Below are 26,608 nucleotides of genomic sequence, written 5' to 3' on the forward strand. Positions count from 1 at the left end.
CTGTTTCACATTATTGTCCATTGACATAACTTCTTGGTCAATCCATCATAACGTGCATGCTTCATGTTTGCATTGTGACCATGGTAACTACTACTACTACTACTACTACTACTATGGAGGTACCTAGGAGGCTAGCTAACTTACAACAAAAATATGTCCGGGGAAAGGCTTGCATAAAGCTCTCTGCCGTTCTCTCTGTTTATAATGTTTTAGCACCCCTCTTACATGAAGCCCTGCTAATGGCAACATTAAAATAAGACGAGCAGTGCATCATTTTCCAAAGGACATTTAACCCAGGGCAAGCAGAAGTGCAGTATGACTGATATAGCCTTGAATTAAGGTTAACCCTGGGTTACCAATGTGTTTGCGAAAAAGGGCGAAGAATGTGCAGTGTGAAAAGCACTATAGAAGGAAATAAGGTGATGCAGTATAAAGAGTGACAAGCCACATATGGATTCGGTTGGGTGATGGTCGGGTCAAGCAAGTACAGGACTTTGACCCAGGAGACCTCTGGTCCATAAATTAAGTAAATTTTGATGAAAGTTTGCTTGATCAGATTTATGTCGTGTGTAAAAGGAATGTAATAGAGATGGCACAATTTAAACTGCAGTGTAAACTCAGCCTTATAGATTTTTGTTGAATAGACTTGTTTTTATTGCGTAACAGTTGAAATATACATTTCTGAAGGACTAAAGCAGAGCAGATGAAGGAACTGGGACTTCTGCCACCTGGCTGGTGCTGCACAGAGGAAGAGTGATAGAAAACCAGGGCTGTGTTCGTTTCATATTCAGCTTAATCTGTTCAAAAGTAAAGGCAAAAATAAAAATATTGTAGTGCAACTATATTTTCCATTTATAAAGCCAGGGTTGTTATTGCCCATTTCAAACTTTTTGATGTCAGAGTTGGTGCGAGCAGAACAAGAGCAGACATTCTGCTGTGAGAGAAACAAGCTACAACAAATTCAACTTTCTGACTTCACTGTTTGAACTGACTGAACTGAAAGTGAGTCGATCGCAGCCCAGACACAGTGTCAAAGCAGAACCGTTAATATAACATTTCAATTCTCCTTGGTTTAGACAACATCAAGCGGGTTAAACGGTGAGGTAGCTAGCTGCTGCCAAACGCTAAGCTGTAAAGTGCTGAATGAGAATGCTTAGAGAAGTGCTGAACACAGGCAACGCAGAGTGGGTGAGAGTCAAAAGATGCATCAAGGTGTTGTATGTTGCTCACAGATGTGCTGCAGTGTAATACATCATACACAGAAATGTGGCTGTTTGCTTTTTTTGTACATGTCTTCAAATCATTAGAGTACTATAACTGAATAATGGGTCACTGAATTTGATGCAGTGATTTATTTATTTATCTAACATTCATTAAGGATTCTGTATGAAGTGTTAATTTGTGAAGGTAGTAAGTGTTAAAAAGTAACTGTACAATGTTCAGCATTGCAGTGAAATGCCATTCTAACACTGCCCTGAGCTTTCATCTGCATTGAGGTAAGCAACCCTGCTTCATATGAATACAATCTATTTTTATTCAATTTAGGATTTCACTTGTGTCCGCTGTTGTGCATGATATGCATAATTCTTTGTGCCGGGCCTCGCAACCTCAATTTCCCCCAGGACAATAAGCGTTATTGTATTCGTGTGAAGTCATCTCATATTCTTGACAAAGAACTGTGACAGCAGTTTACGACTACGCTTGCTGTTGACTGATTCCCTGTTGTGTCCCCATTGCTCAAGTCAACATTTTGATTGTTGTATCGTTGAATGGCATTCATATTCAGCTGTCACGTCTCCACGCTGCTAAATAAAATCCAGCTCGGTAAACAATGTTTAGCTTCTGTGTTTTGATGACACGTTGCGGATTGGATTTTAAAGAGCTGGGCTGTACTGAAAAGAACACTAAAACAGGAAATGGCTTTACTCTGCGAATGAAATCAAGTTCATTCTCATGAGGTCCTTTGACAGCAAATAATGTAAGAAATAAAAAATATTAGATTTTACTTTATTTTTTTAGATATTGGTGACATAGATGGCAGTAATTGGTTATATTTTTCAAATGTTGTATATCTTATTTTGCATATAACCCATTCATGTATTTAAATGCCTTTAATATTATGATGAAGGTAAAAGGTTTGAAAACATTCTGATGATCATCATCAATGAAGTATTTTTTCTTTCAGATGTAAGGCCATTTCTGTTAACTAAACATCACGGTAGAAAATGGTTGATTCAGGGGCTTGTTATCCCATTTACAACAGTTCAAATGCTAAATCTGTGAGTGAAACATTTCAACCAAAGTGTAGGTATGCTCAGTATTTCATGGTCACAAGAAAAGCCAGGGACTTTCATGATGAAAGCACAATGTAAGCAATGAGTTGCAGGGTGTGTTTTGTGGCTGCAGAGTGATTTGAGGGAAGTGGTTTTGAGCCATCAGTGGAGGATGGTGTTTGGTGGATTGAATGAGTTTGGTTCAGGGCTAAACCCAAAAGTCTTTTAGAATAAATCCACCACATAAACCACCAATTCTGAACATGTGCTGCCAAATTAGGGAATATTACACCTCAACAGGGAATGATTGGTCATCCAGGTCATGTTAATATCAAGTGCTATATCGAGGCAACTGGACTTGCTTGAGTTTCCTGAAGACGTTTCACATCTCATCAAAGAGACTTCTTCAGTTCAGAACTGTTGCTTATGATATAGCACTTAAGATTGTTTCAGGGCGTTATGGTCTGTAACCACAATATCATATTGAAATGAAGAATAAATTCTTGGTACCTGAATCTTCATGATGACTCTTGGTGCCACTTGGCCTGGCCAAAGTGCAAATATGGCTTAAACCAAACCTCCACTGGGCAAAACCGAATATTTTTCCAAATGTATTTCTTGAAAAACAAATACATTGAGAAAAAAAAATTGGCGCAAAATTTCAAGGTGCACCGTGTCATAAAGGACACTTTTTGAAATCAAACTCTCTGAATGCAGGTTTAAGAGTTACATTAATTATCTTTCAGAAATACGCCCATATGCCGACTTACACTATATTTTAAAGGGACAGTTTACCCCCAAATCCAAAATCCCATTCGTCTTCTTACTTTTTCATCAATTCAGACTGTTTTGGTGCCAGTTGCTGAGTGTTCAAGATATAAACCGTTGAGATATCTGCCTTCTCTTGAATATAATGGAGTTAGACAGCACAAAGTGCAAAAATAAACATTTGAAAAACTCTCTTTTCCAGAAATCATTACCCAGTTACTCAAGATAATCCACAGACCTTGCTGTGAGCACCTTCATGTAGGAGCTGTTTTCTTTCTACCGAACTACACCCACCAAATGTATCACTGCGCAGAAAAAAAGTGTGCATTTACCAAAGCCTTGGTTCCCAAGTGGTGGGTCACAGGTCGATTCTGAATGAACCGCGAGTGACACATTTTATTTTCAAGTACAGTAAATTTCAAGCACAGAGTTTTTTATTTGAAGCGCTGTTTCCGCTGTAGTGGGGGACTAACAGACAGATAGTTGACAGAGACAACAAACTAGCTCAACAACATGGCCAAACAAAAGTATGACGCTGAATATATTAAACTGTGTGGACCTTGAACTAATGACTAAGGAGAAATCTGGACCCTGTGGCTGGACCAGTTGGGAACCACTGTATTAAAGGACGAGAGGCTCGTGCTCCTGACAATATGAGATGTAAACATTAATACTTTCCTCCTTCACTGAGCTGTACCTTTCGCTAGCTCAGTGGTGCTAGGTGAGCTAGAAGAAGATGCATGCTTCCTTCTGCGTGGTGACACTGTCGATGAGTGTCATTTGGTCGAAAGAAAATAGTTCCTATGGTTTCCATACAACTGCTCACAGCAAGGTCTGTGGATTACCTTGAGTAACCGGGTCATGATTCTTGGAAAGAGACATTGCTGTTGAGTTTTTGAAATGTATTTTTAAGCTGAGCATCATCTAGTTCCATTATATTCAAGAGAAGGCAGACATCTTTACCCCTGATATCTCCAACACAGAAACTCACATCAAAACCATTTAAATTAAGAAATAGCCCTACAAATATGATTTTCAGATTTTCAGGTGAACTGTCCTTTTAAAGGGTTGGGGTTGGGGAGGTGCATGTTGTGTGTAAAGGGATGTAATCATGAATGCTACTGAAAGAGAATCGCCATCATCCACTGTTGTTCCATCCACCATATGCATCTGTTTCTGTCAAATCACTCACTAAATTAATGACGTACATGTAAGAATGAAACCATGCTTACAGTAATAACTTATTCGTATTATGTGCTATAACTTATGTAGTGTAACTTAATTCAGATTTTTATCAGACAGAGCAATAAAAATGAACAGATAAATTTAGTTCATGGCTGTCTTCCTTTTTTTAAAAATAGATTTTCAGTCATTCCCTTTCATAAGAAAGTCTAATGTTAGCTTACTGTCCTCATACCCTGGTTATTGATTGTGCATGAAAGCAGCATGGTTTCACTGCTGTGCATCTGTGTGTGTGTGTGTGTGTGTGTGTGTGTGTGTGTGTGTGTGTGTGTGCGAGACAGAGAGAGCAGACGTTCAAACACAGCCAGCGACACTCGAAGCGGAGCAGACATGCAAACAAATGCAGTAAGATGGCGATGAGAAGGAAAGACAAAAACCAAAGAGTAAAAAAAAGGAGAAAAGTTAAGAAACAAAAGGGAGCAGGAGAAGGAGGGGAGGGCAGGGGACAACCGAAATGAAACAGGGTTCGTGTTGTGTTTATGGTTGTACCGTGATGAAAAAATATAACATAGGGAAGAAAATATTCTGCCTATAAAGCAATAATCACCTTCGCTTGGGATGACTAGAATGTACGGCGTTGTTATTTGTCCCCTACCTATTACCACTAAGGCCAAGGGCCGCACGTCCCCGCCGGAAAGCATGAGAAAGAGAGGGAAGAGAGAAAACAAACAACAACAAAAAAAGAAAAGAAAGAAGAAAAAAGTCTAAGAAAAAAAGACGTATAGTTTTCTTTATCCATTTCATCAAGGTTTAGATCTCCCTGGTTTTCAATTGCACAATCTGTCTTAGAGGAGAGAAATTGCAGTGGTGAGAGATAGCACTAGAACATTAAGATCCATAGGACAACTAGCACTCAAGATGTGAGCTGGGATATGACTGAACTTTTTGCCAGGAAGCGTCAACGAGCATCTTGACTGCTCCATTACCAGGAAAAGGCCTAACAGATGTGTTGCTGCTGAGGATGTTTATTACCAAAGAGTGAATCAGTGAATGCAGATGTGTTGCTGGGGGTTAACATTTGAGTATGTTGAGTCTGTCAGCCTGGCTTTGACGGGTTAATTAAAATAAAGGGAGTAGGAAATGGAAGAGAAAAGAAATGAAGTGATGGTTGAAAGAAAAAAAAAGTATGAACTTTGTGGCGTGGCAAAGTTGGAGCAAAGACACGATCTGGCCTCCAGGTTCTGCTGCGAAGGTTTAGCTCACCCAGGGACAAAATCAGATCAGTCAATAATTTCATTTTAGATTACAGAAGTTTGTAAGAACTATATTGAGGCAACTAGGTGGCTTAAGTTAGCCCTCACTGTCACTCAGTTTCCCTACAGATCATTGACTATCAGCTTTAAATGTGGATGGCTGACCGACACATTCTCACTCCCAACTTGTCACATATCACCGCTTGGTCAGTGGACTTTCATATCTACATTCTATGCGCTAGGAATCCTGACATTTACATTCTGGGACGTCATGTCAATTTCCTTTTTCACAGGTAATATACATTTTCTGCTTGTCTGCTAGTCCTTTTAAAAATAAACTTACAATGTTGGTAAACACCTTGTATTATGTTTATTTCATTGTACAACAAAAGCACATGGATAGGTTTAGAAAAAAACATCATGGTTTGGCTCTACGTTCCTATGGGAAGCAAACACTGGCCTGCTAGATGAAAGTCCGCCGTTATTGGACCCATCCCAATCTACAGGGAATTTCTAGGTCCTTAAATGACATGGTGGCATTTCAAACTGACACTGTTTGGTGGCATTAACTGACGCCGCCCAATGGCGTATAATGCTGCTGCGAAAGGGTGGCTTTTTTTTCTCGTCTTTGTCTGATGCCAAAATGAATGACCAAGCGGCGGTATTTCACAACTTCAGAATGGGACTAGGTGGGGCTGACAACCATGAGCCATTACAGAAAGGTGAAAGTAACAACTAACCTATCTCTAATCTACATTTGTCAGAGGCAGAGTGCAGATATGATCTCACTGGTTGAATTCAACATCAGTTGGTTAAGCCAAAGAACCAGGTTTTCAGAAGGGAAGTAAGGTAACGCTCACCATAATTTCCAAAGAAACAATAATACATGATTGAGTCTACTGATATACCATACACCAAACCTATAAGGAAACAGTTAATAGACGAGTTTCCCTCTGGAGTTTATTGTTTTCTTTATCAGGAAACTTCGGTTTTCATCATCACATGTATCCAATGGCCACTCACAAACTAAAAAAAAAAGAACATGCTCGATTCATATATAAATTTCTAAAGGTTTGTTTATAATGTTAGGCCCATTTCAGTGCAATTTATAATCTGGCAAGGCAGTATCAAGCAAAAGTTATGTTGCTATGGTTACCCACAATTTAATGGGCATGCAATGATTTGAAAACATTGAAAAATGTTGTACAGGTCTTTAGGACCACATCCTGTTACAAATCTATTCACTAATGTGAATGGACACCTAACACTGGCACTAGTTTAAATCAATAGAGTGGTGCAGGAATGAGTCCTAAAACCTGCAAATGAAGTAAGATTGTAGCACTTCCTGTTTGTCTCGAAGTGCGTTTTTGGTTAGATGTCTGAAATAAGGTCTGTGGTTTTGTTCTGTAACAAAATAGTCAGTAAATATCCCACCCATGAATTTTGAAGCATTTACGTCAGTGCTAACAAGTGGCTAAATGAGACGCTGAACACAGACGTTTGTTTGCCACAGAGCTTATTTTCCGCAATAACCGAAAATCCAATGGAGAAATCCCACAGGCTTTTTGACAAAAGAACCAGGAGGATGTTGAATTCTTGGTTGGTCTACAAAAAAATATCACTCCTGCAGCACTCTATTGTCACACATGAAACCATCTTAGCAGGTCAAAAGACAGGCCACTACCTTACCTAGTCAGCTACAGGCAAGTAGGACTCAGGCTGCTTTACAGATGGAAGGTTGTTTGAGGTTTCTCAGTTAGACTGCTAAAGAGCTTGACATTATTTTGGTACATTATTTCCTGTATCTTTTTTCTCTTTTCCTAAAGGCTTCCAGGACCTGGCCAAAATCATGGTTCTTTGGCTCTGTTTGTTAAGTTACACTCAGATTCTCTGCTTCTGTCAAGCCCAGATGCAGAGAAAATGTTGGCATTGTACGTTCCTGCAAACCACGGATCTGTTACATTTGTGTATTTCATAGGTATCATATAAACCTTTCTAAAGAGACACAGTATATGAGCTGACTTTAAGGCGGAGGGGATGGTGGATGGCGTGATACCTAGGCAAGACGCCTGCTAAGCTACAGACCACTGTTTGACACCAACAAATAGCAAAACTGATTATTTTCTGGCAAGTCATCGCTTGCTTTTAGCTGCTTTTTTGCCACCAAATGTGGATGTTTCTAGCTGGGATTGGGGCACCAAAACTGGGTATTTTTAGCCAAACCATGATCTTTTCCTAACCATCACCAAGTGGTTTTTGTGCTTAAACCTAAGCACACCTAACCACAGCGTTGTTTAGATGTAAAGTTTCAACATATCCGTGGTGCACAGAAATGTACAATGCCAACCTTTATTCTGGCAATTGGGTTGCTCTGACAGATGCTTATATAACTAACCTCAATTGTTCTCCAAATGTCTGCCTGTAAGTTTTATTTTAGTCTAACCAAAAACCACACCAGCTGATTTCACTGAATAGAACTCACTGAACCAGACAAGTGGTGTTTATCACTGAAATCAGCTGCTGTGGAGAGTGGATAGCAGGTATCACAACTAAATTAGTCATTCGCATTTGCAAAATTAGCCATCTGCATTGCCTCAGAACACTGCCCACATATGAAAAACTTTCAAAAAGTACATTTCCAGTAGGTTTAAAGTTTGTTTTGGGAACACTGATAATTCTACATATCGAAAAAAAGTTAGCCTTTTGTCATATGAAAGACAGCCACAAAGTTAAAAGCATGTCTTTTCCCAAGCATACACACACATGCAGACAGACACAGAGCAGCGTCTACACGCTGTAGACCTCCACCCACAGTACTTTCCACTCAAATAAAAAACACAGCCTGGAAATGGATAGAGCAAGAAAAGAAACATGGTATAAAAGAGAAGAATGTGCACAAATGAGCAATAAATGCTTGATGCAGACGAGAAATAATAAGAGAGCGAGAGAGTAAAAGAACAGAGAAAGGAGATGTGGAAAAATCAAATCAATGTTTGATGCAGATGAAAAAAATAAAATAGAAAAAAGAGATGAGGTGAGGAAAATCAATAGCAAGCTGAAAAGCTTTCAAAGCACATCGCCTGGCACACAAATGGGTGTATTTGCCCGAGATGAGCAGCAAATAAAGATGGGAGACATGGGGAAAGCAAAACAGAATAGGATGAAATGGATTCTGGGGCTAACGCTTTAGCCTCCATCCATCGGGTTTAATGAAGGCGGTCAATCGGTATGTAATGGCCCTGATGTTCCACTTTATACACTGATGAGCAACATGGATGCAGTATGAGATGGAAAAAGAGAGAGCAGGAGGGATGAAAAGGTGGGAGAATGTAAGACAGAAAGGGCAATAAAAGAGAAAGATTAGGAGAGAGGAGATGGAGAGAGAGAGCACTATGCAACGAAATCATGCAGGGTAACATGGTTAGGATGTGGGGTTGCCTGGCCTAAAGGTTGTGGGCTCACTTCTTTCTATAGTGGGTGTATGTGTGTGTGTGTTTACCTCATCTAACACACTTGCAACACAGTACGACTATTCTAGGGGGTCGTTTAATCACACTTACTTCAGAAGGAACTTCACTAAGAAGTCAAATCAGACATAAAAGTAAAATCACATTGTTTATAAGAGCTGGCTGAGTACCAATGGAAGGGTGCTCATACCTTTGTTAGCCAGGCGGACACAGTTGATTTTGGTTTCCTGTGGAGAGAAGAGAAAGACAGACAGACTGTTTAGGTGACTTGTAGGAAAAATCCCTCGAGCAGAATCACGTGTTACATTTTTAAATAATCATCAGAAAAGTGTTGTTTCTTTGTGGGATGTTGTAAATCCAACCCGTCAGTGAAGATTCTCAGTCATCCAGGTCATGGTAATCATAAGTGCTAATATCGTAGGCAACTGGACTTGCTTGAGTTTCTAGAAGATGTTTCACCTTTCATCCAAGAGGTGTCTTCAGTTCTAATGGACTGGTGCGGAGTCACAGGCTTTAAATCCTGTGTGGGTGTGAACCCTTACAGAGTCGTTGAGATCACATGTGAGTCACTGACCCAACCGGCCATCTTGTGTGTCGTTAGGGTTTGATGGGTTCAGGTGAGAATGGGTGTGAAGTCGTCTGGGAAGGGATGCCAAGACTGTAGGCCACCTCTTCTGTTTAACGATAGTCATTCCAGTTCGACATAAATGGATTCTTTCATGCCTCTTTCAAACCATCTGTCTTCTCTGGACAAGATGTGAACATTGCTGTCCTCGAAGAGATGTCCCTTCTCCTTAAGATGTAAATGGACAGCTGGGTCTTGACCTTCAGAGCTGGCTCTCGGATGAGAGGCGAGACGTCTTCAAGAAACTCAAGCAAGTCTGGTTTCCTACCACATAGCACTTGCGTAAATCCAACCCATTCGTGTTGGCCCCTAAACAACTCATAACTCTTTGATTGCTGAGCAGTTTCCAACAAATAATGCAACTTTTCTTCCAGGCAGCCATTGATTTCAGTTCATATTCTCCATACTGAAAACACTGTAGCTAATCTAAAAGTATGAAAAACCTGCTTGTATTACTTTTTGTCAAACAGAGAGTGTCCTTTGTTTGGTTGTGTCGTGCAGAAGTAGAGACCCATTTTCAACATTTTTCTTTGTGGTGCTCTCGAAGATGCTCTGACATTCATGAACACAAAACATTGTGTTGACAGCCAGAGACATGAGAAAACCAAATTACAGTATACAACACTGATGCTGTGAAAAGGATTATGCAAATTTTGTCTTCTTTTTTTTACATTAGAAAGGCTGTGAAGTCTGCAAGTATCTGACGACTGAGTGTCCTTGAACGCATCGGTGGTCACTTTGAAAATAGTTCCTGCTCACAACTGCAGTACCACTTGATGATAACTTATTCATAGAACTTTTAATTAAGCTTAAAGAAGAAATGGCAGCAAGGTGTCATGAATTGTTCAGCAATAGAATATGTTACCTGAGGGAGTGGACCCAATTTTTACAGTTAAGTAAAATGAGTGGAAGTCAATGGTTGTCCTAAAGGGGCTTTATGTGAAAGTCAGAGCATACTCTATTCTCAACATGAAGGTGGCTGAGTCAGCGGTTAATGGTTTTAGCGCCACAAACAAAGCTAAACAATGGCAACAGTGCTGATAGAGCTAATGGTGTTAACCGGGGGGAACTGGAGGGTGGGCAATAAGTTTTCTGTATGAGCACAGTGCAAAGTAACAGCTACCCACTGGGATACACATGTGTACTAACATGCATGCGCAACCGGACTGGCTTACCACAACAAACAAGGGACCACAGAGAAGCTTGGATTACAACACTAAAACTGCTAAAACTGGTAAAATTTGTTGCCATATCAAGCTACAAACGTTATTAATCATAAATGAACAAGTTTCAACCCAAAAATGTGATCAGGTTTTGGACCTTGTCCACTGCAGACTGACTTGGCAGAGATGGCTGCCATCTTACTACCCCTAGATGGCATAAAAAAGTGTCCATGAACAAGAACAGGTCTAAGGGTGCTTTCAGGCCTAGAGTTGTCTTGCCTTGGTCCGAATCAGGGACTAAGTTGCATAGTTTTCTAGAGTTGGTTCATGTTCTCACAGCAGCATTTACAAGCGGACCAGATCAAATGCCTTGTGTGAAAAATCCAGGAAGTAAAGCAAACGTTGAAGAAGAGTACACTTGCAAGATAAATGTGACACTTTCTAATGTCACAATGGAGGGACATCTACGCAAGTTGATTTTAGCGCTGCTCATCGTGGACTATATTGCTGTCATTGTTCATTTTAGTCAAACCATACAGTTTGAAAACGAGGCGCGGCTCCAACTAGAAAACAATGTTTTGATGCATTGGATGTGCTGAATGTGCATATTAAGGCAGTACAGGAGGAGGTGCACATTAATAATCCTCCAGGACTGTAACATGCTCATGTTTAACCCAAACAATGTGAAAGATAAAGAGATGATCCTCACACCAAATAAAGCTCCCACAGAAAAATGTATTCAGTCATAGTGTGACATTTCGAGCCAGCAGGCTCCTCCTCAGACTTATGGCAAGAACATTGGAAACACCATGTTTTTGAAAAAGATAAAAGATGGCGTTTCCAATGTTCTTGCCGTAAGTCTGAGGACTTTTTTGATCCAGCAACCTAAAAAAATTTTTCACGGTTGGATGTGCATGTTTTTTGATCTTTACCTAACCCAAACAATGTGTCATGAGACTGCAGTTGGTTCAGATCCAGGTCGGAACACGTTCTCACCACAAATGAGCTTCACAAGACCACCTCTTCAAGTTCTCGGTCCGGTTGTTTTGGTGCACACCTGAATGCGATTGCTGTGTTTACGCCTGCCCAAACGAACCGCACTGAGGGGGCAAATGAACTTGAGTTTGACTGAACTGAACCAAACAGGGCAGGTGTGAAGCATCCTAAGTGAAGCTAAATAATGTATAAGGTCAAGTAAACCCAAAATGTGATGTCCTCATATGAGGACACAGGGTCTCAGGAGGATATTTATGCTCTGAATGCCGAACACAAAACCTTCAAGCAAGGAATCAGTATAAAATCATATGTGACGGGTCAGAACATGGTCAGCAGTAGTTTTAAGTACACAGAATTTGTGGTCAATGGAGTAAAACATGCAAACCCTGTCATACATGGATCAAAGGCATAAAGTAAACACACACCTTATTCTTACACACCATGCTGTTATTGGTCTTTTTAGATAATCAATAAGATCATGGGACCATGTTATTACTCTGTTTCTCATTTTGTCCTACTTTGCAATTCACTGACCAGCTTGATTATTCTCAAAACACACATGTAAAATAACATTACTAATATCAGGATCAATAAGTCATCATGTTTGGCGCTGATTAAATTCATCCTGGATTCATTCACAGACGAAATCAAAGGATGGACAGACGCTGCACACCTTTATGCAAGTACACGTACATTTGGCAACCAATCACACACACACACACATTTTCCTTCACTCTCACTCGTGTTTCACTTTGTTCGGTTTATTACTCTTTCAACTCTCCATGAATCTGTATTAAACATAACATTAAAGAGAAAGTGAATGGCATTTTAAAAAAATAACTGTGTACTTGTCTGAAAGAAAATGGTTAATATCTTCAATAATCTGTCCTAGCAGGGCAGGTCACAACACCTCTGTCAACCTCCATCTATCACACAGTTGTCCATTTTGTCAAGCCCCTATGTGCCCTCCCTTTTCTGTTCCTCACACCTTACGTTCCCGTGGTTCCACTGTTTCTGTCATTTTCTTTCTGATGGGCTGTCACCACCTGAAGAGGTGTGTGCTTTTCTTTATTCCAGCTCTTTTTATTCCTTCACTGCTCCTGTCTTTCCCTCTATTCTGCCCTCCATGATGTGCTGTCACCAGTAAGTGTACGTATCTAACCCACTTGTCACACGTAGATTGGCCTCCTTCACATGTTGGCCCATTTGTCTTCCTCAAAGACGATTACGGCAGCAGCTGCAGACACTGACGCCTGTCACTTTAGCATTTGAACATAGTCACTCCAATGGTACTGACAATGTACATGCATTCTTCTAAATTTGACTTTTTAAGGTCATATTGACGTTGAGTTTTTTTTTTGTTTTTTTTCTTTTTTGACAACTGGAACCTGGAAACAAAAGAGCCTGTGTTGGGAGTTGAAATCTTCTATAAGGCCTGTTTCAGATGAACACTGGTGGCAGAAACGAGAGTAGAAGTTTTCCTTCTGATACATTACTTTAAGGAATAGAGTTAAAAAGCAACACAAAGTGCACAACAGCCCAATGCTAGAATAAAATGTTGGCATTGTACGTCTCTGCAAACCACAGATATGTTAGGTTTGTATGTTTCATACTTATGATGTGGTTCAGATTACGTGTACGAGTTTGGAAGAGGAGGGGATGGTGGACGACGTGACACCTCAGCAAAATGGCTGTCAAGCAGCACACCACTGTTCAAGACCAACAGAAGCAGTAGTTATTTCATGAGAGTTCGATAGGTCAGACATCAACATGTCCAGCTGTGTTTGTAGCGACAAAAGTGAGTACTTTTTAACAAGCGTTTGGGATATGTTGGGGTGAGTTTGTCACGACACAAGCGTATATTCTTTAGTGTTCAGTACATGTCCAGCTGCGTTTGTGGTGACAAAAGCGGGTGTTTTTAATGAGAGTTTTTTTATATGTCCAGCCATATTTGTGCCAACAAATCAGGTGTTTTTAAATTTGGGACATTTAAAGCTGAGTACGAAGCGACAAAGAAAAAAAAAAAAATGTATGAGAGTCTGGGCATTTCCAACCATAGGGGGTATGCTGGGTATATTGAAATGTAGGTTTCGCGCAGGTTACATGTTGACTGAAGCTAAACTGACTCTCAAACTACAACTCAGTATTTTGGAATAGACACTATGACTTAATAAAAGACTGTTTGCTGCATCACAGCAACTTAAAACCCTCATTATATAATTCTCTTACATTGTTAATGTTACTGACATCGATTAAGCTGAACTGGTTTCAGCTGTATAATGGTTTCTGACATCTGATGACCTGAGCTGGTCTTGAAGGTGTTTACACGGTCATTAAGCAGATGAATGCCATAGGCATTTTGTTTTGGGCCTTTGTTCAACAGGTCACCACAGTGAGGATTATGTAGTCGTTTGCCTGGTTATTTCCATATCAACACTTCAGCCCTCCACAGTGGCAGCAGCAGTAAATGATGGGTGGTAATTATGAAGTCTCTCAGAGCCTTCAAGTGAGGTTGTGTTTATCTGTGTTTACAGGAGAGTCCTTTCAAACAAAAACCGTATGAGTGGGAAGTTTCTGATATCATCCAGTTCACACGCTGTGACATGTGCTGATGGTGATGCTGTGGAGGAGTTATTTTCTTCTAAATGTATTAAAAAATGTTTTATTCCTGCAGGGAAAATAAATGAAAAAATGAGTAAAGGTAACAACAACCAACCTGTTCTCAGTGTCAAATACCAACACTGTGTCACTCCCCTCAGCGTCTCACAGCGTCACACAGGGCACCATTTATCGTCTGTATATGATGCACAGCCCCAACACTACTTAGGTTCAGAAAAATGAAAACGATGTTTTGGGTTAAAATAAGTACGTCTGTAACGTAACATAATGTGACGGATATATCACGTGAGTGACGTCATTGTGTGATAACTATATGTAAAACATGTCATGTCACGTTATAACTGTTAACTTTTAGTTTTTACACGGAATATGAACAGCTGTCTTGGTCATTAATTTGCGCGTCAGACACCAACTTATTCTTACTGTTATACTTCTTACAATTCTCTATTCTTTACATTAGACCTACTGTAACAAATCACAATTCCCAATTGAGTTGGGAGTGACAAATGTGTTGCCCTCCCACCCTACGCTGACTTTCTCACCACTGCTCTCAGCGTCAAATATTGCCACAAATGGCTTTACGTTGCAGTTATTGTAAAGCCCAGTGGGTGTCACTAAGACATTAAAGGGTATCTTTGGAGTCTCTTTCACACACCAAGGGGTGTGACAAAGTGTCTGACCAGCTGAGGAAGAGGACTAGCTGCTACAACCGTGCTCTCTCATCTTAAAGGGATAGTGCACCCAAAAATGAAAATTCAGCCATTATCTACTCACCCATATGCCGATGGAGGCTCAGGTGAAGTTTTAGAGTCCTCACAACACTTGTGGAGATCCAAGGGGAGAGGAGGTAGCAACACAACTCCACCTACTGCCTCTCTGTGCACCACGTTCACGTGTGTGCACTTGCGCAAGACCGTGAGACATGGGCACCACGTTGTGTGTGTTTTTCCAAACAACTTTTTATGTCGGGGCTTCAGGACACTTGGATCATTACGGACGAGCAGTATGGAGATATTTTGTGGTTTCAATTATGTGTTTTTAGACGTTTGAATCTGGGGTGCCGTCAGCCGGCATTAGGTGGAGTTGTGTTGCTACCTCCTCTCCCCTTGGATCTCCGCAAGCGTTGTGAGGACTCTAAAACTTCACCTGAGCCTCCCTCTGCATATGGGTGAGTAGATAATGGCTGAATTTTCATTTTTGGGTGCACTGTCCCTTTAAGTCACTTGAACACCGAACATTTTGTTTTCTTGACTTCAGATGTTGAAAATACAACCTCACAAGTTCCACTTAAGGCAACATGCAACTGGAGGACAGCTGGTATTTCTGAGTGATAAGCTACACACACACACACACACACACACACACACTCACACACACAAGAGAGGGTAGCCAGGAAATCATCCTGCACTGCTCAAAACTGATCACGTTGACTGATGAACGGTGTCATTGCAATGTGACATTCACTTGCAGGTGTCACACTGTCAGGAAATGATGGAGAAAAATGGCAAACTGTGAGACAGAATGAATAAAGTTTAATATGCAGTGTTTCTAAAATACTGTGGCTGCACTATGTGAAAGTGGATTTCAGTTTGTCAAAAAATGACACAGAGTACCTGCCATTTTTTTTAACATTGTGTTTTCATTTTGTGCAATCAATCAGTCACAGCAGAAGAGAAAGAATATAATGACGGGCAAAACAGGAGACAGACACGTTTTTTGTTCATAGGCTGAATGTTTGTTATTGTCACGTTTGTGTGCCTTTCTATGTGTGTGTGTGTGTGTGTGTGTGTGTGTGTGTGCTGGGAGCTGGCTTATGAAGTTAAAGAGCAGGGAAGATAAATGTTAGTGGATGATGGATGGTGTGAGCCTCTAAAGCTGGATCTCTCCACAAGACTAAACACACCTGCTTCTACTACATCTCTGTCTGCTTTCCATCTGTCTGTCTGATGACTGACTAAACATCTACCTGCTTACTGTCTCTTTATCTGATTCTGTCCTTGCTCTCTTTGCATGAATGCATAATTTTGATTGTAGGCATTAGAAGGTAACTTGTACAGAAACTGAGAATTGCACATTAGCATACAGATGACCTCTGAAAGTCATCAGTGTGTTCGATGTTTTCTGCTCGTCAGTGAATATGAAAAGATATTATGTAACAACAACTGATGTGCAGGGGTTAATTACTTGGTGAGACCTCTTGCTTTCATTAATTTCACTGAAAACTGATTTAGACCCTGATCACACAGGAAGCATTTTAGCAGCTGGAGGTGGCTTTTTGTAATCATTTTTAATGAGAGTGAAGCTTTTTGCTCGCGGTTTTTGCGTTGCGACGCACCTCGCATTTTTGCCGGAGCGCTTTGAACTCCTTCAGAGCAGAAAAGGGCCCTACGTCATCCCTTTTTTCATCATCTTTTATCCCATTGTCCAATCAGATGATTTGGCCTTTTTTGGCCTTCTGTGGTGGTCACAACAACAAGTTTACAGTTGGTAAACAATGGAGGAGAAACTGTTGGTAGCGGTTGCTGGATACCCAGAGCTATACGGCTTGGTGATAGACAGCAGGTTGTCAAACTGCCCCTGAGTCATCCTAAAATATGCCTGGAAACGTCCATCATGGAGGAGAAGCTCCTGGACCAACTGGTGGTGCTCCCCATGATCCACCCTCTTTTTTAGGGTCTCATGTACCCACACAGATCTCCCAACAAACTATTTGCTGATAGCCTCTCACCCTCAACCAGAGCTGGTAGATTGAAAATGGTAGATTGATGACACGGGAAGGTTAGTGTAAGGATTTGACGGGGTGGTTGCCTGACAAGAGTGGCACTCAATTTTTAAAAAAGGTTGTAACCTGCAAAACATTTTTTGTGTGGTCAGGGCCTTAACAGGTTAGATTTCATTCGGGAAGGCAATTACCAGAGGCCCCATGATGCAATATTATAACAATACATAAGTCATGATACAATATTATTTTCTACAATATGCTGAGTATTGGGACAAAATCTGTTGGGATATATTTCGACGTATTACCTTTTCTCAACTACAAATTCTGTCCCCCAAGAAAAACTATGTCAATTATTATCTAATAAGATAAAGTTTTCAGTCTGTTCATCTCACGTCAGTCACTTTAATTGCAGGAAAGTGTATCTAGTGGACTGGAAAAGCACCTGATAATATTATTCTAGTAGGCTACCAAAAGTTTATTTTGTATTCATGACATAAATAATTTATAAAATAAAAACACTGATACTTGGTGTCCCTGTAGCGATTTGATAGTACCACACAAAATGATTGCAATACTATGTTGTATTGATTTTTTTTTTCCCCCATCCCTAAATTTTTGGGTGGTGCAGAGTTTGCATGTTCTCCCTGTGTCAGCGTTGGTTTCCTCCAGGTGCTCCAGCTTCCTCCCACAGTCCAAAGACATGCAGGTTAATTGGTGACTCTAAATTGTCCCTAGGTGTGAATGTGAGTGTGAATGGTTGTCTGTATCTATGTGTCAGCCCTGTGATAGTCTGGTGACCTGTGCAGGGTGAACCCCGCCTCTCACCCAGTGTCAGCTGGGATAGTCTTAATAAAAAACAATTGCTTTTCATGACACTATCCCAGCTGGAAACAAGGTGGCAGATCACTAAAAAACAATCATGTTGGGTGGCTGAAAATCAGCTGAAAGATGCAGCAATGACTCATTAAAACACAGCCCAGTTTAGTTGTTTGTTGGTCTTGAACAGTGGTCTCACTTTAGAAACACTGACATGATACGTATGAATGTAAAAATGTAATCTATCAGTGGTTTTCAGGAATGTGCAAAACCAACATTTCCCTCTGGTGCCTGGGCTGCTTTGTACGTATATTTAAAAAAAAAAAATCATTAGAATAAAATCTCACATAGCGCCTCATAATAGATGTCTCAAATTTCAACGTTTTTGATATATGAATCATAATGGGCAGAGGTCCCCATGGTAAGTGTGGTGTATATCCCACAAATAGCCCCCATGGGAATCAGATCAGTTCCCAGAGTATCAATGACTTGTGTTTCTAGAAATTGGCCCTATCGTGCCTATTTACGGTCCATTTAGAGACCTGGCTGCTCTGGATTCAGTCACTGTGAACAGAGGCGCTGCCTCGTCTTCGCTCATGCTAATGGGCTAAACCTCAGGAGGTTGCAAGAAGCAAAGTTAATAAATGTAAGGCCAATTTATTGCCCTGCCTCCATCCAGAGAGGCTGGGAGACGAGAGGAGGGGAGTTGTTTACGGTGGAGACACTGGAGACACAGTGTGTGTGTTACTGTGTGTGTAGTAGTTAACTTTGTGGAGTCTGACAGGAATACTAAGTGTGTATGTGAGATGCAGCTGCTGTGTGGGTGAGCTCTCTCCCTCTTTTTCCATCCATCTATCTTTCCATCTTCCCTGCTCCCGTCCCTCTCTTTTCCTTTCTTACCATCAAACAGTTGGTTGGGTCAGTGTTCTGACTGACAGGCAGGATTGCCAACCGGGTGTGTTTTCTGTCTGACTTTTGGATACTGCGATTGGCTGTTGGGGTTCCCAGGCAACCCAAGGTAGCCAGGGTAACAACTTTTTTTTTTTTTTTTTTTTTAGTCCATAACTCTTTCACACGCTTTCTTGCTGTCTGTCTTTCTCCTCCATCTATTTGTTTCTCAACAACTTCAGTTTAGCTAACGGCTCTCTCTGGTACCAAAAAGTCTTGATACACACACACACACACACACACACACACATACGTACAAGGATAGAAATACACACACTGTGTCCTCAGCCTCTCAATTGTTAACAGCTCCCCCAGTAAGCCCCCCCCCAACACACACACACACACACAGAATAAAAGTGCATTTAGGGATTTTCAGGTCAGCTGAGTGCATCTTGATTGACACTGACTGTCAGTTGGTAAAATCTCTCTCTGTATGTCGCTGTCCTGCAACCACCTAAATCTGCACTCTGAAGTTTGTGTGTGTGTGTGTGTGTGTGTGTGTAAGAATGACGTTGATTGTCAGAGTACCTTGGCCAAACCCTGAGGCTTTTTACTTGTCAAGAAAAGGTGTCTGGCTGCATTTTTCACAGCACAGGAGGGCATGTTTTTCTGCGTGTGCCACCGTTTCCTTTTATTTTGTGCCATTTCTCGCCCCATTTCTCCTGGCCGTCTTCCTCCGACAATTCCACCTCTCCTGCCTGCTCACTTTTCTCATCACTTCCCTTTGCAGTTTTGTGTCTTTCCTTCTCATCCGTCCATCTCTTTCTCTGCCCTCCCATGGATTCACCCTGAATTTCACATCCGGTGTTTTATCCATTTAACTGATGCTCTTATCTACGTTGAGTGAGTAAGACATCGGCCCGTTCAGCGATGTGGCATGCTGAGAAAACCTCTTTCCCTTATTTCTATTCACTTTATTCCCCTCTTTTCACAACACATTCTCACTCCGACCTCGTCACATATTCATGTTCATTCATTCATGTCCAGATACAACGTGAGAGGTACCCTGGATGTGTTGGTTGTTGACATTCTGGGACGCCGTGTCAAGTTCTGCCTGTTACATGTTTCAAAATACACTTCTGTTTTCATAGGAAATGTACAGTTTTCATGCAGTCTCTTTCATAATAAAAACACTGCGAACTGACCTCCCACAACTAATGCACGCAGTTAGGTTTAGGACAAAAGAACAGGGTTAAGCTATATAATCTTACAGGACGTGAACACCGCTCTCCTGGGTGAAAGTTGGTGTTTGTTGGAACCATCCACCAACCCTCCCACCCAGCCCCTCTCAGATTGGGGCAGCTGTGGCTCAGAGGTAGAGCGGGTCGTCCACCAATTGGAAGACCTGGGATTCCATTCCCAGCTCCTCCAGTCCACATGTCAAAGTAAGATACTTCAGATACTGAACCCCAAATTGCCCCTGATGGCTGTTCCAGTGTGTGAGAGCATGTGAAGGTTAGCAGGTGGCCATTTACCATTTGCTTTTGCCGCCTTAACTTTCGTTCTTGTCCCGCCACGTTTTCCTCTGATGCCGCTGAGTGCTGTTCAACCATCACGGCGACTGGCCACGTATCATGCCGACGTTGAAGGACAGCTTCTTTTGTCAATGTCTGGAACCGAAAGTCACTGCCCAAGCACTGGATTTCGTCAACTTCAAGGTGGGACCAGGTTGCTTTTCACCATTCCTCCATCTTTCTATACTTTCTTCTTCTTATTCTCATTTCTTTGTCCGCTCTCTCTCATTTCCCAGGGTTTGTATCCTTTCTTTCTTTGCCTCCAATCTCATAGGAATTGCAGCACCTTGCAAGACAAGTGCAGACTGATGGAGGTAGCCAGGTTTAAGGCCAAAAGTGTGTCGACACTTGAACCTGGAACCTTGCTGCAGGCAATACGCTCCCAGTCCTTTTGGCTTGGCTCGCAGTCAGCTTTCTGGTTCCTCCCTTAAGTGTTGGAAGAGGCTGAAGACATTTACTTTGGCGGACTTATTGTAAAGGTCCAAAAACTTAAACAAACGTCATAGCAGTCTGTCGAGATTTTCTTTCTTTCCTCGCCCACTGTTTTTATTCCTTCCTTTGGTTTTCTTTCATTTTGCAAACCATGTCCCCTGTATGTCTCTCCTCTCCCGCTATTTCTCCTCAGCCCTGCCGGCCTCCATCTTTGCCTCCAGTGTTATATCTTCTTTAATCTCCCTTTCACTCTTTTTAGACTTTTATTCCCCCTCCTTTCATTCCTCATCCCCAAGTCCCAGATCACTCTTGCTCTTACTTCTCTTACTTACAGCCCCCGGCACTTTATTCTTGTCTGTGCGTGTGTTTGCCTTTAATGTGGGTGGTGCGTGTGTGTACGTTTGTGTATGTACGTGTGTGCGTGTGACATTACACGACATCGAGGGAGATATCAAGATTGCCGTTGGTGAGTAGTTTTAATGCATGGAGCGTCAACTAATTGGCACAATGATGGGAGATGAGAGACTGGCATCAGACTGATGTCACCCCAGAGGGGGGAGAGAGAAGGAGAGATGGGTTAAGGGAAAAAAGCAGAAAAGGAAGAGGGAGGCAGAAGTGTGTGAAAGAAAAAGGAAGGAAAAAGACAGGCAGGGGGACAAGAAGAAGAAGAAGAAGAAGAAGAAGAAGAAGAAGGGAAGAACAGGGAGTAATGATGGAAAATGTTTAGAGGAAGGAGGGAGTGGAAAGGAAAGGTAAAAGGAAGAAAATAGAGGGACCAGAAAAGTTGAGGAGAGGTCAGGTGGAGCAGGTTGGAATGCAAGCAAGCAAGAAAAGGAAACACTGAGCAGTGCAGTCGCCACAAGAATATATTGGCATTGTACATTTCTACAAACCACAGATACGCTACATTTGTATGCTTCATAGGTGTCATATCAAAGTGACACAGTGTATGAGCTGAATTTGTTATCAGGAGGTGGATGGAAATAGTGGATGTGGTGACACCAACAGCTGGTGAAATGTCTGCTAAGCTGCAAACCACAAAACTGTTTGTTTTTTTTTCAAGCGAGTCTTTGCTGCATTTCTTTCCTCCAAACATGGTTGTTTTTCACTTTCGCTGCATTTCCTGCTGGGATAGTGCCATGAAAACTGCTTCTTTTTGAAAGAGACTCTGCTACATTTCCTGCCAGGACAGTGCCACAAAAGCATCTCTGCAGGCTCTTGTTCAGCAAGACGTCACTGTGTTCCCTGCTGGGATAGTGCCACTATCCTTAGACACTGCTACATTTCCTGCGCCATGAAATGCCATGAAAAATATTAGTTTTCTGCTGAGACATTACTGTGTTTTTCCCTGCCAGGATAGTGCCACGAAAAAACACTGTTTCTTGCCGAGACATTGCTACATTTCCTGCGCCATGAAGTGCCATGAAAGTGCCTCAAAAAGAGATTCTCTCTAAGCGATACATTGTTGTGTTCCCTGCTGGGATAGTGCCTTGAAAAGTGGTTCTTTCTTAAAGAGACCATGCTGCATTTCCTGTCAGGATAATGCCATGAAAAGTGTCTTTTTTGCCAAGACATCGCTGTGTTTCCTGCCTGTGATAGTGCCTTGAAAGGTGGTTCTTTTTGAAAGAGACCTCGCTGCAATTCCTGCCAGGGTAGTGCCACGAAAAACGTCTGTTTTTTGCAGGCACATCGCTACATTTCCTGCCGGGATAGTGTCTATTTTTTTTGCCAAGATGTCAGTGTAGTTTCTGCCAGTGTAGTGTCTCACAAACAGGTTCTTTCTAAGTGAGACATCACTGTGTTCCCTGCTGGGATAGTGCCACAAACAGTGGTTGCTTTTAACAAAACAATGCTGCATTTCCAGCAGCTTTAAGCCAACAAAACCTGGTATTTTAGGAATAACATGACATTTTTTAAGCATAACCAATTGGTTCTTGCACCCAAACCTAACCACGTTAACCACAGCGTGGTTGAAACATGAAGTTCCACATTTATTTAGTGATTGGGTTGCATGGAGGAGTAACATAAAAGGTAAGAATGGGAGTGAGACGAGATAAGATGAGATGAGGTGAGAATGATGAAAAAGAAGGAGAAAATGTGAGGAGGAGGAGGAGGAAAGAATAAATAGACAGGGTGGGAGGTTAAAAGAAGGTAACAATGAAAAGGGTAGAATGAGGATGAGAGAAAAAGAAGGTAAAAAACAACCAAGAGAAATATGATGTATGGATGAAGAGCAGAAAGGTGGGAGGGAAAAATAGGTGGAGAGAAAAGAAGTGTGAGGGAAAATGGTTAAATGGGAACAGAGGAGTCAAAGACGAGGGGGAAGAAGAGAGGGACACAAACACACAGAGGGAGGGTTAAAAAACAAAAAATAAATAATTTGAGAAAAGGAAGTGAGACATGGAAAGAATGTAGGTGGATTTTCTTTCCTATTAGAGGCACAGAGGCAACAGCAGTGAGCAATGGAGAGATGGAGAGTGGGTGGTTTGAGAGAACAATTTCTTCTAAATGTTCTCGAGAGAGAGAAAGTGACAGAAAATGAAAGAGAAAGAGGGTGGAGAGACGTTCTCCTTGATGGACAGGTGGAGCTCAGAGGGGGTAAAAAAAAAAAAAGAAAACTAGCAGGATTATCCAAGACATGCAGAGAATGAGAAACAGACTTTGATCCATGGGATCAAACTACAACAAACCAGCCAAGTCCTCTAAAATGTAAATGAGTTTCTTTCTAAGACATCCACCGCTTGAGGAAAAAAAAAAGTGACACCTACTCTCACAAAATGACTGACAGCTGAGAAATTAAACAAATTACAGGACTTTGTGAGAACGGCAGATAACTTAAATCCTTGATTGACAAAATATCACTTTATTGCAACAGTATATAATGGAGATATTGAATTTAAAGAATAAATTATTCAAATACTGACATTCTGCACAGACATGGCTCGGCAGTCTGTTCAGAGTCAAACGACAGCTGGTCGCACTGGATTCACTGGCCAGCTCATTTTCTACATAGCCAGTGCACCTTTCCAAACAGAGCAATATGCAGCACCTTGATACCATGATGTGCTCCACACTGTTTTTCACTGTTTGAGTCTATAACTCCTCGAACTACCATCAGAGGATTGAAGTCAATAGGTCTTTTTATAATTCCTGATAAGGTCTGAGAAATATTGCTCCAGTGGTTTAATATCCTTGGGCAACTGCAGAACATATGAGCTAATGATGCTGGTGCAAGCTCACAGTACTCACATGAAGGATCTACTTCTGGAAATATCCTAGTCTATATATTGTTATCAAATAAATCCTACAAAGTGCACCTTTAAAACTTCCTAATTCTTAATAAAGTAGATTTACTTCCCGAAACCAAACCTTGCCTTTTCAGCTGGCTGGCCAACAACCTGCTTTGTCACTAAGGCAATGGTTTAGGTTTTGTTTCAACATTCATTTCAGTTTTTAATGCAGTATTTTTTGCCTTTTCTGCAACAGTTTACGGTCTACATGTCTTTAATTTGATTAGAATAAAAGTTCTCTGCTACCACATATTTTTACATGGCGGAACAAATGCACATGTTCTGAACACAGAGTGGAAATCTACATATTATACATTTAGGTAGGAGGACTTGTGGGATCATAAAGCAACCTGATGACGTTCCACACTTGCATTACCTGAGCCAGTTAGCTGAAGTGGATTTTAAAGTTGAAAATATTTTGTCAAGGTTTTGGTTCATTTCTAAAAGAAGTTAAATATTAAGATTATCCTCCGAAAACAAACAACAACATTTCACAAATGCCCGAAAATGACATTTGAAGTTCAAGTGATGAAGCTTTCTAGGGACTCTTGCATGATGGGGGCAAAGGAGGAAACAGTGTGGCTGTTATATGAGTAGTGTAAGGCTGCAATCACACAGAAAGTGTTCTGCAGGTTGCAAAATGAGGGGTGCATCGCACTGCCTGTTTTTTTTTTTAATTGAATACCACTAGTAAAAACAAAAATGATTGCTGTGCCTTTTTATTGTAGCCAGGCAACCACCCAATCACGTCTTTACACTAACCTTCCCATCTAATCAATCTGCCGTTTTTTGTTTGTTTGTTTTGTTTTGTATTTCTCACAGTAATCAGTAGCTAGTTCCTGACATGTTGAGGCAGAGGGTACTTGCTGTAGCTCTGGTTGAGGGTGAGAGGCTGTCAGCAGATAAACGGAGACCCTAAAATAGGGGTTGGATCATGGGGGGTACCACCAGTTGGTCCAGGAGCTTCGCCTCCATGATGCACGTTTCCTAGTCTCTATATACAGACTCTACATTCAGTGAATATAGAGTCTGTAGGCAAACCCCGGAGATCTTGCCTCCGGAAGAAGAGTGGATGAGCCCTCCTATTCGTGGTCCCTTTCCTACCGACTACGTTCCCTACCCTAACCAAGTAGCTGTTTCACCAAAGATCGATAAAAAACTGAATCTTCACCACAGAGCTGATTTTCAGCAGTATTGGAAGGTACTGAAAAATGTGTTGCCAGTAAGAGCATCAGATCAGAAAATGCTAAATTTGTTGCTCTAGAGCGCATTGACATGTTGTATGATATATATATTTATTGTTTAATTTAGGCAACCTGTTGTATTGTAAATGTTAGCCCCAAACCTATTATCTAACACAGTTGTGCATGTGTGTTTATCCTGTATTGCACATTATGACTGCAAATATCTTTTTCTAAATGTTACACACCAAAAACAAATATTGGCACAAATCTCTAATGTCTCTCTCTCGAAGGAGAAAATAAAACTAGTCGAGCATTCTGTAAGTTTCATTAGCTGGGATGAAAAAAAGGTATTTTACAAAACAATTTCTCTCTGGGGTGGATGACGTGATGTGCAGAGAAAATAAACTTATAAAACTGATATTTATTTATTATAAATTCATGACTTTTATGAATGTGTGTCCGTTTTTTATGCCTGACTTCCTCATCAAATCATCTGGGTTACGGTGGCTGCACAGGCCCACTTGCTTTTCTATTTACTTTTTGCCAACAAGCCTCCCTACCAGCAGCACCACAATGCTCCAATCCATGACCCAAACGAACCTCACACTGATTGGATTGACTGAGATCCAATCAAATAAGGTATTCTTATGTGACCGGATTTAGGGTCTGCGCATATACAAAGCGCTGACAAGCACAAGCAACAACACACACTTTCAAACGCACACTCATCTGCTCACGCGCGCGCTTGTTCGATCATGCAAGAACCCCCCCACCCACACAGACACACACACACACACACACACACCCACTCACACACAGTCTCTCTCCATGTGAGTGCATTGTGGGAAATCTGCCTTCTGGAGGAGGATATTACATCATGGCATCAGCCAGCTTGCCCAGCCCCGCTCGCCAAACTGAGTTACCGTGGTTACAGCAGTGGAAAATTAAAACAACCCTCACAGGAGTTCAGATTATTATGGAAATTCAAAAGCTAAGTTCAAGTTGTGAATGAGTTATGAGAAGGGGAGAGGTGGAGGAGGTGGGCGGGGTGTTGTTATATTTTCAGACAGAATCATTGTCAGGCAGAGAATGGGAAAGAAACTGACTGATGGATTCTGGGAGTAAAGATTCCCACTTCTTTTTTTTTTTCTTCCTGATGAGAAGTGACATAACTCTCCTGAACTAGGACTTTGAGAGGGTGATTCCAGATACCACTGCTCTACTTCTTCTGCAAATTTAACCTGATGCTTAGTCTCCTGCTGTGACATCACAAGTTAAGGCGTGGCCAAAAGTACTTTAAAGTCTCATATTAAGACGTTTTTACACAGATATTGCACAATAGGGCTGCCTTTGCTT

The 26,608-nt window shown here is 41.3% G+C and overlaps 1 protein-coding gene across 12 annotated transcripts in view; it reads right to left on the minus strand.

Moving 5' to 3' along the window:
- The window catches only part of ptprt (protein tyrosine phosphatase receptor type T), a 527,216-nt gene that overhangs the window by 198,483 nt on the left and 302,125 nt on the right, over window positions 1-26,608 (minus strand). For 5 of the 12 annotated variants that reach the window (XM_078171434.1, XM_078171419.1, XM_078171443.1 and 2 more), the window contains exons 15-16: window positions 9,134-9,170; window positions 4,831-4,887 (exon numbers count right to left, since the gene is read on the minus strand). In XM_078171434.1, coding sequence (XP_078027560.1) covers window positions 4,831-4,887; window positions 9,134-9,170 — 94 coding nt within the window. The remainder of the gene's footprint in view (window positions 1-4,830; window positions 4,888-9,133; window positions 9,171-26,608) is intronic. The other 7 variants (XM_078171458.1, XM_078171456.1, XM_078171452.1 and 4 more) reach the window with 2 other exon arrangements.

This window comes from Epinephelus lanceolatus, chromosome 1 (genome assembly GCF_041903045.1).
Source record: "Epinephelus lanceolatus isolate andai-2023 chromosome 1, ASM4190304v1, whole genome shotgun sequence".
NCBI lineage: Eukaryota > Metazoa > Chordata > Actinopteri > Perciformes > Serranidae > Epinephelus > Epinephelus lanceolatus.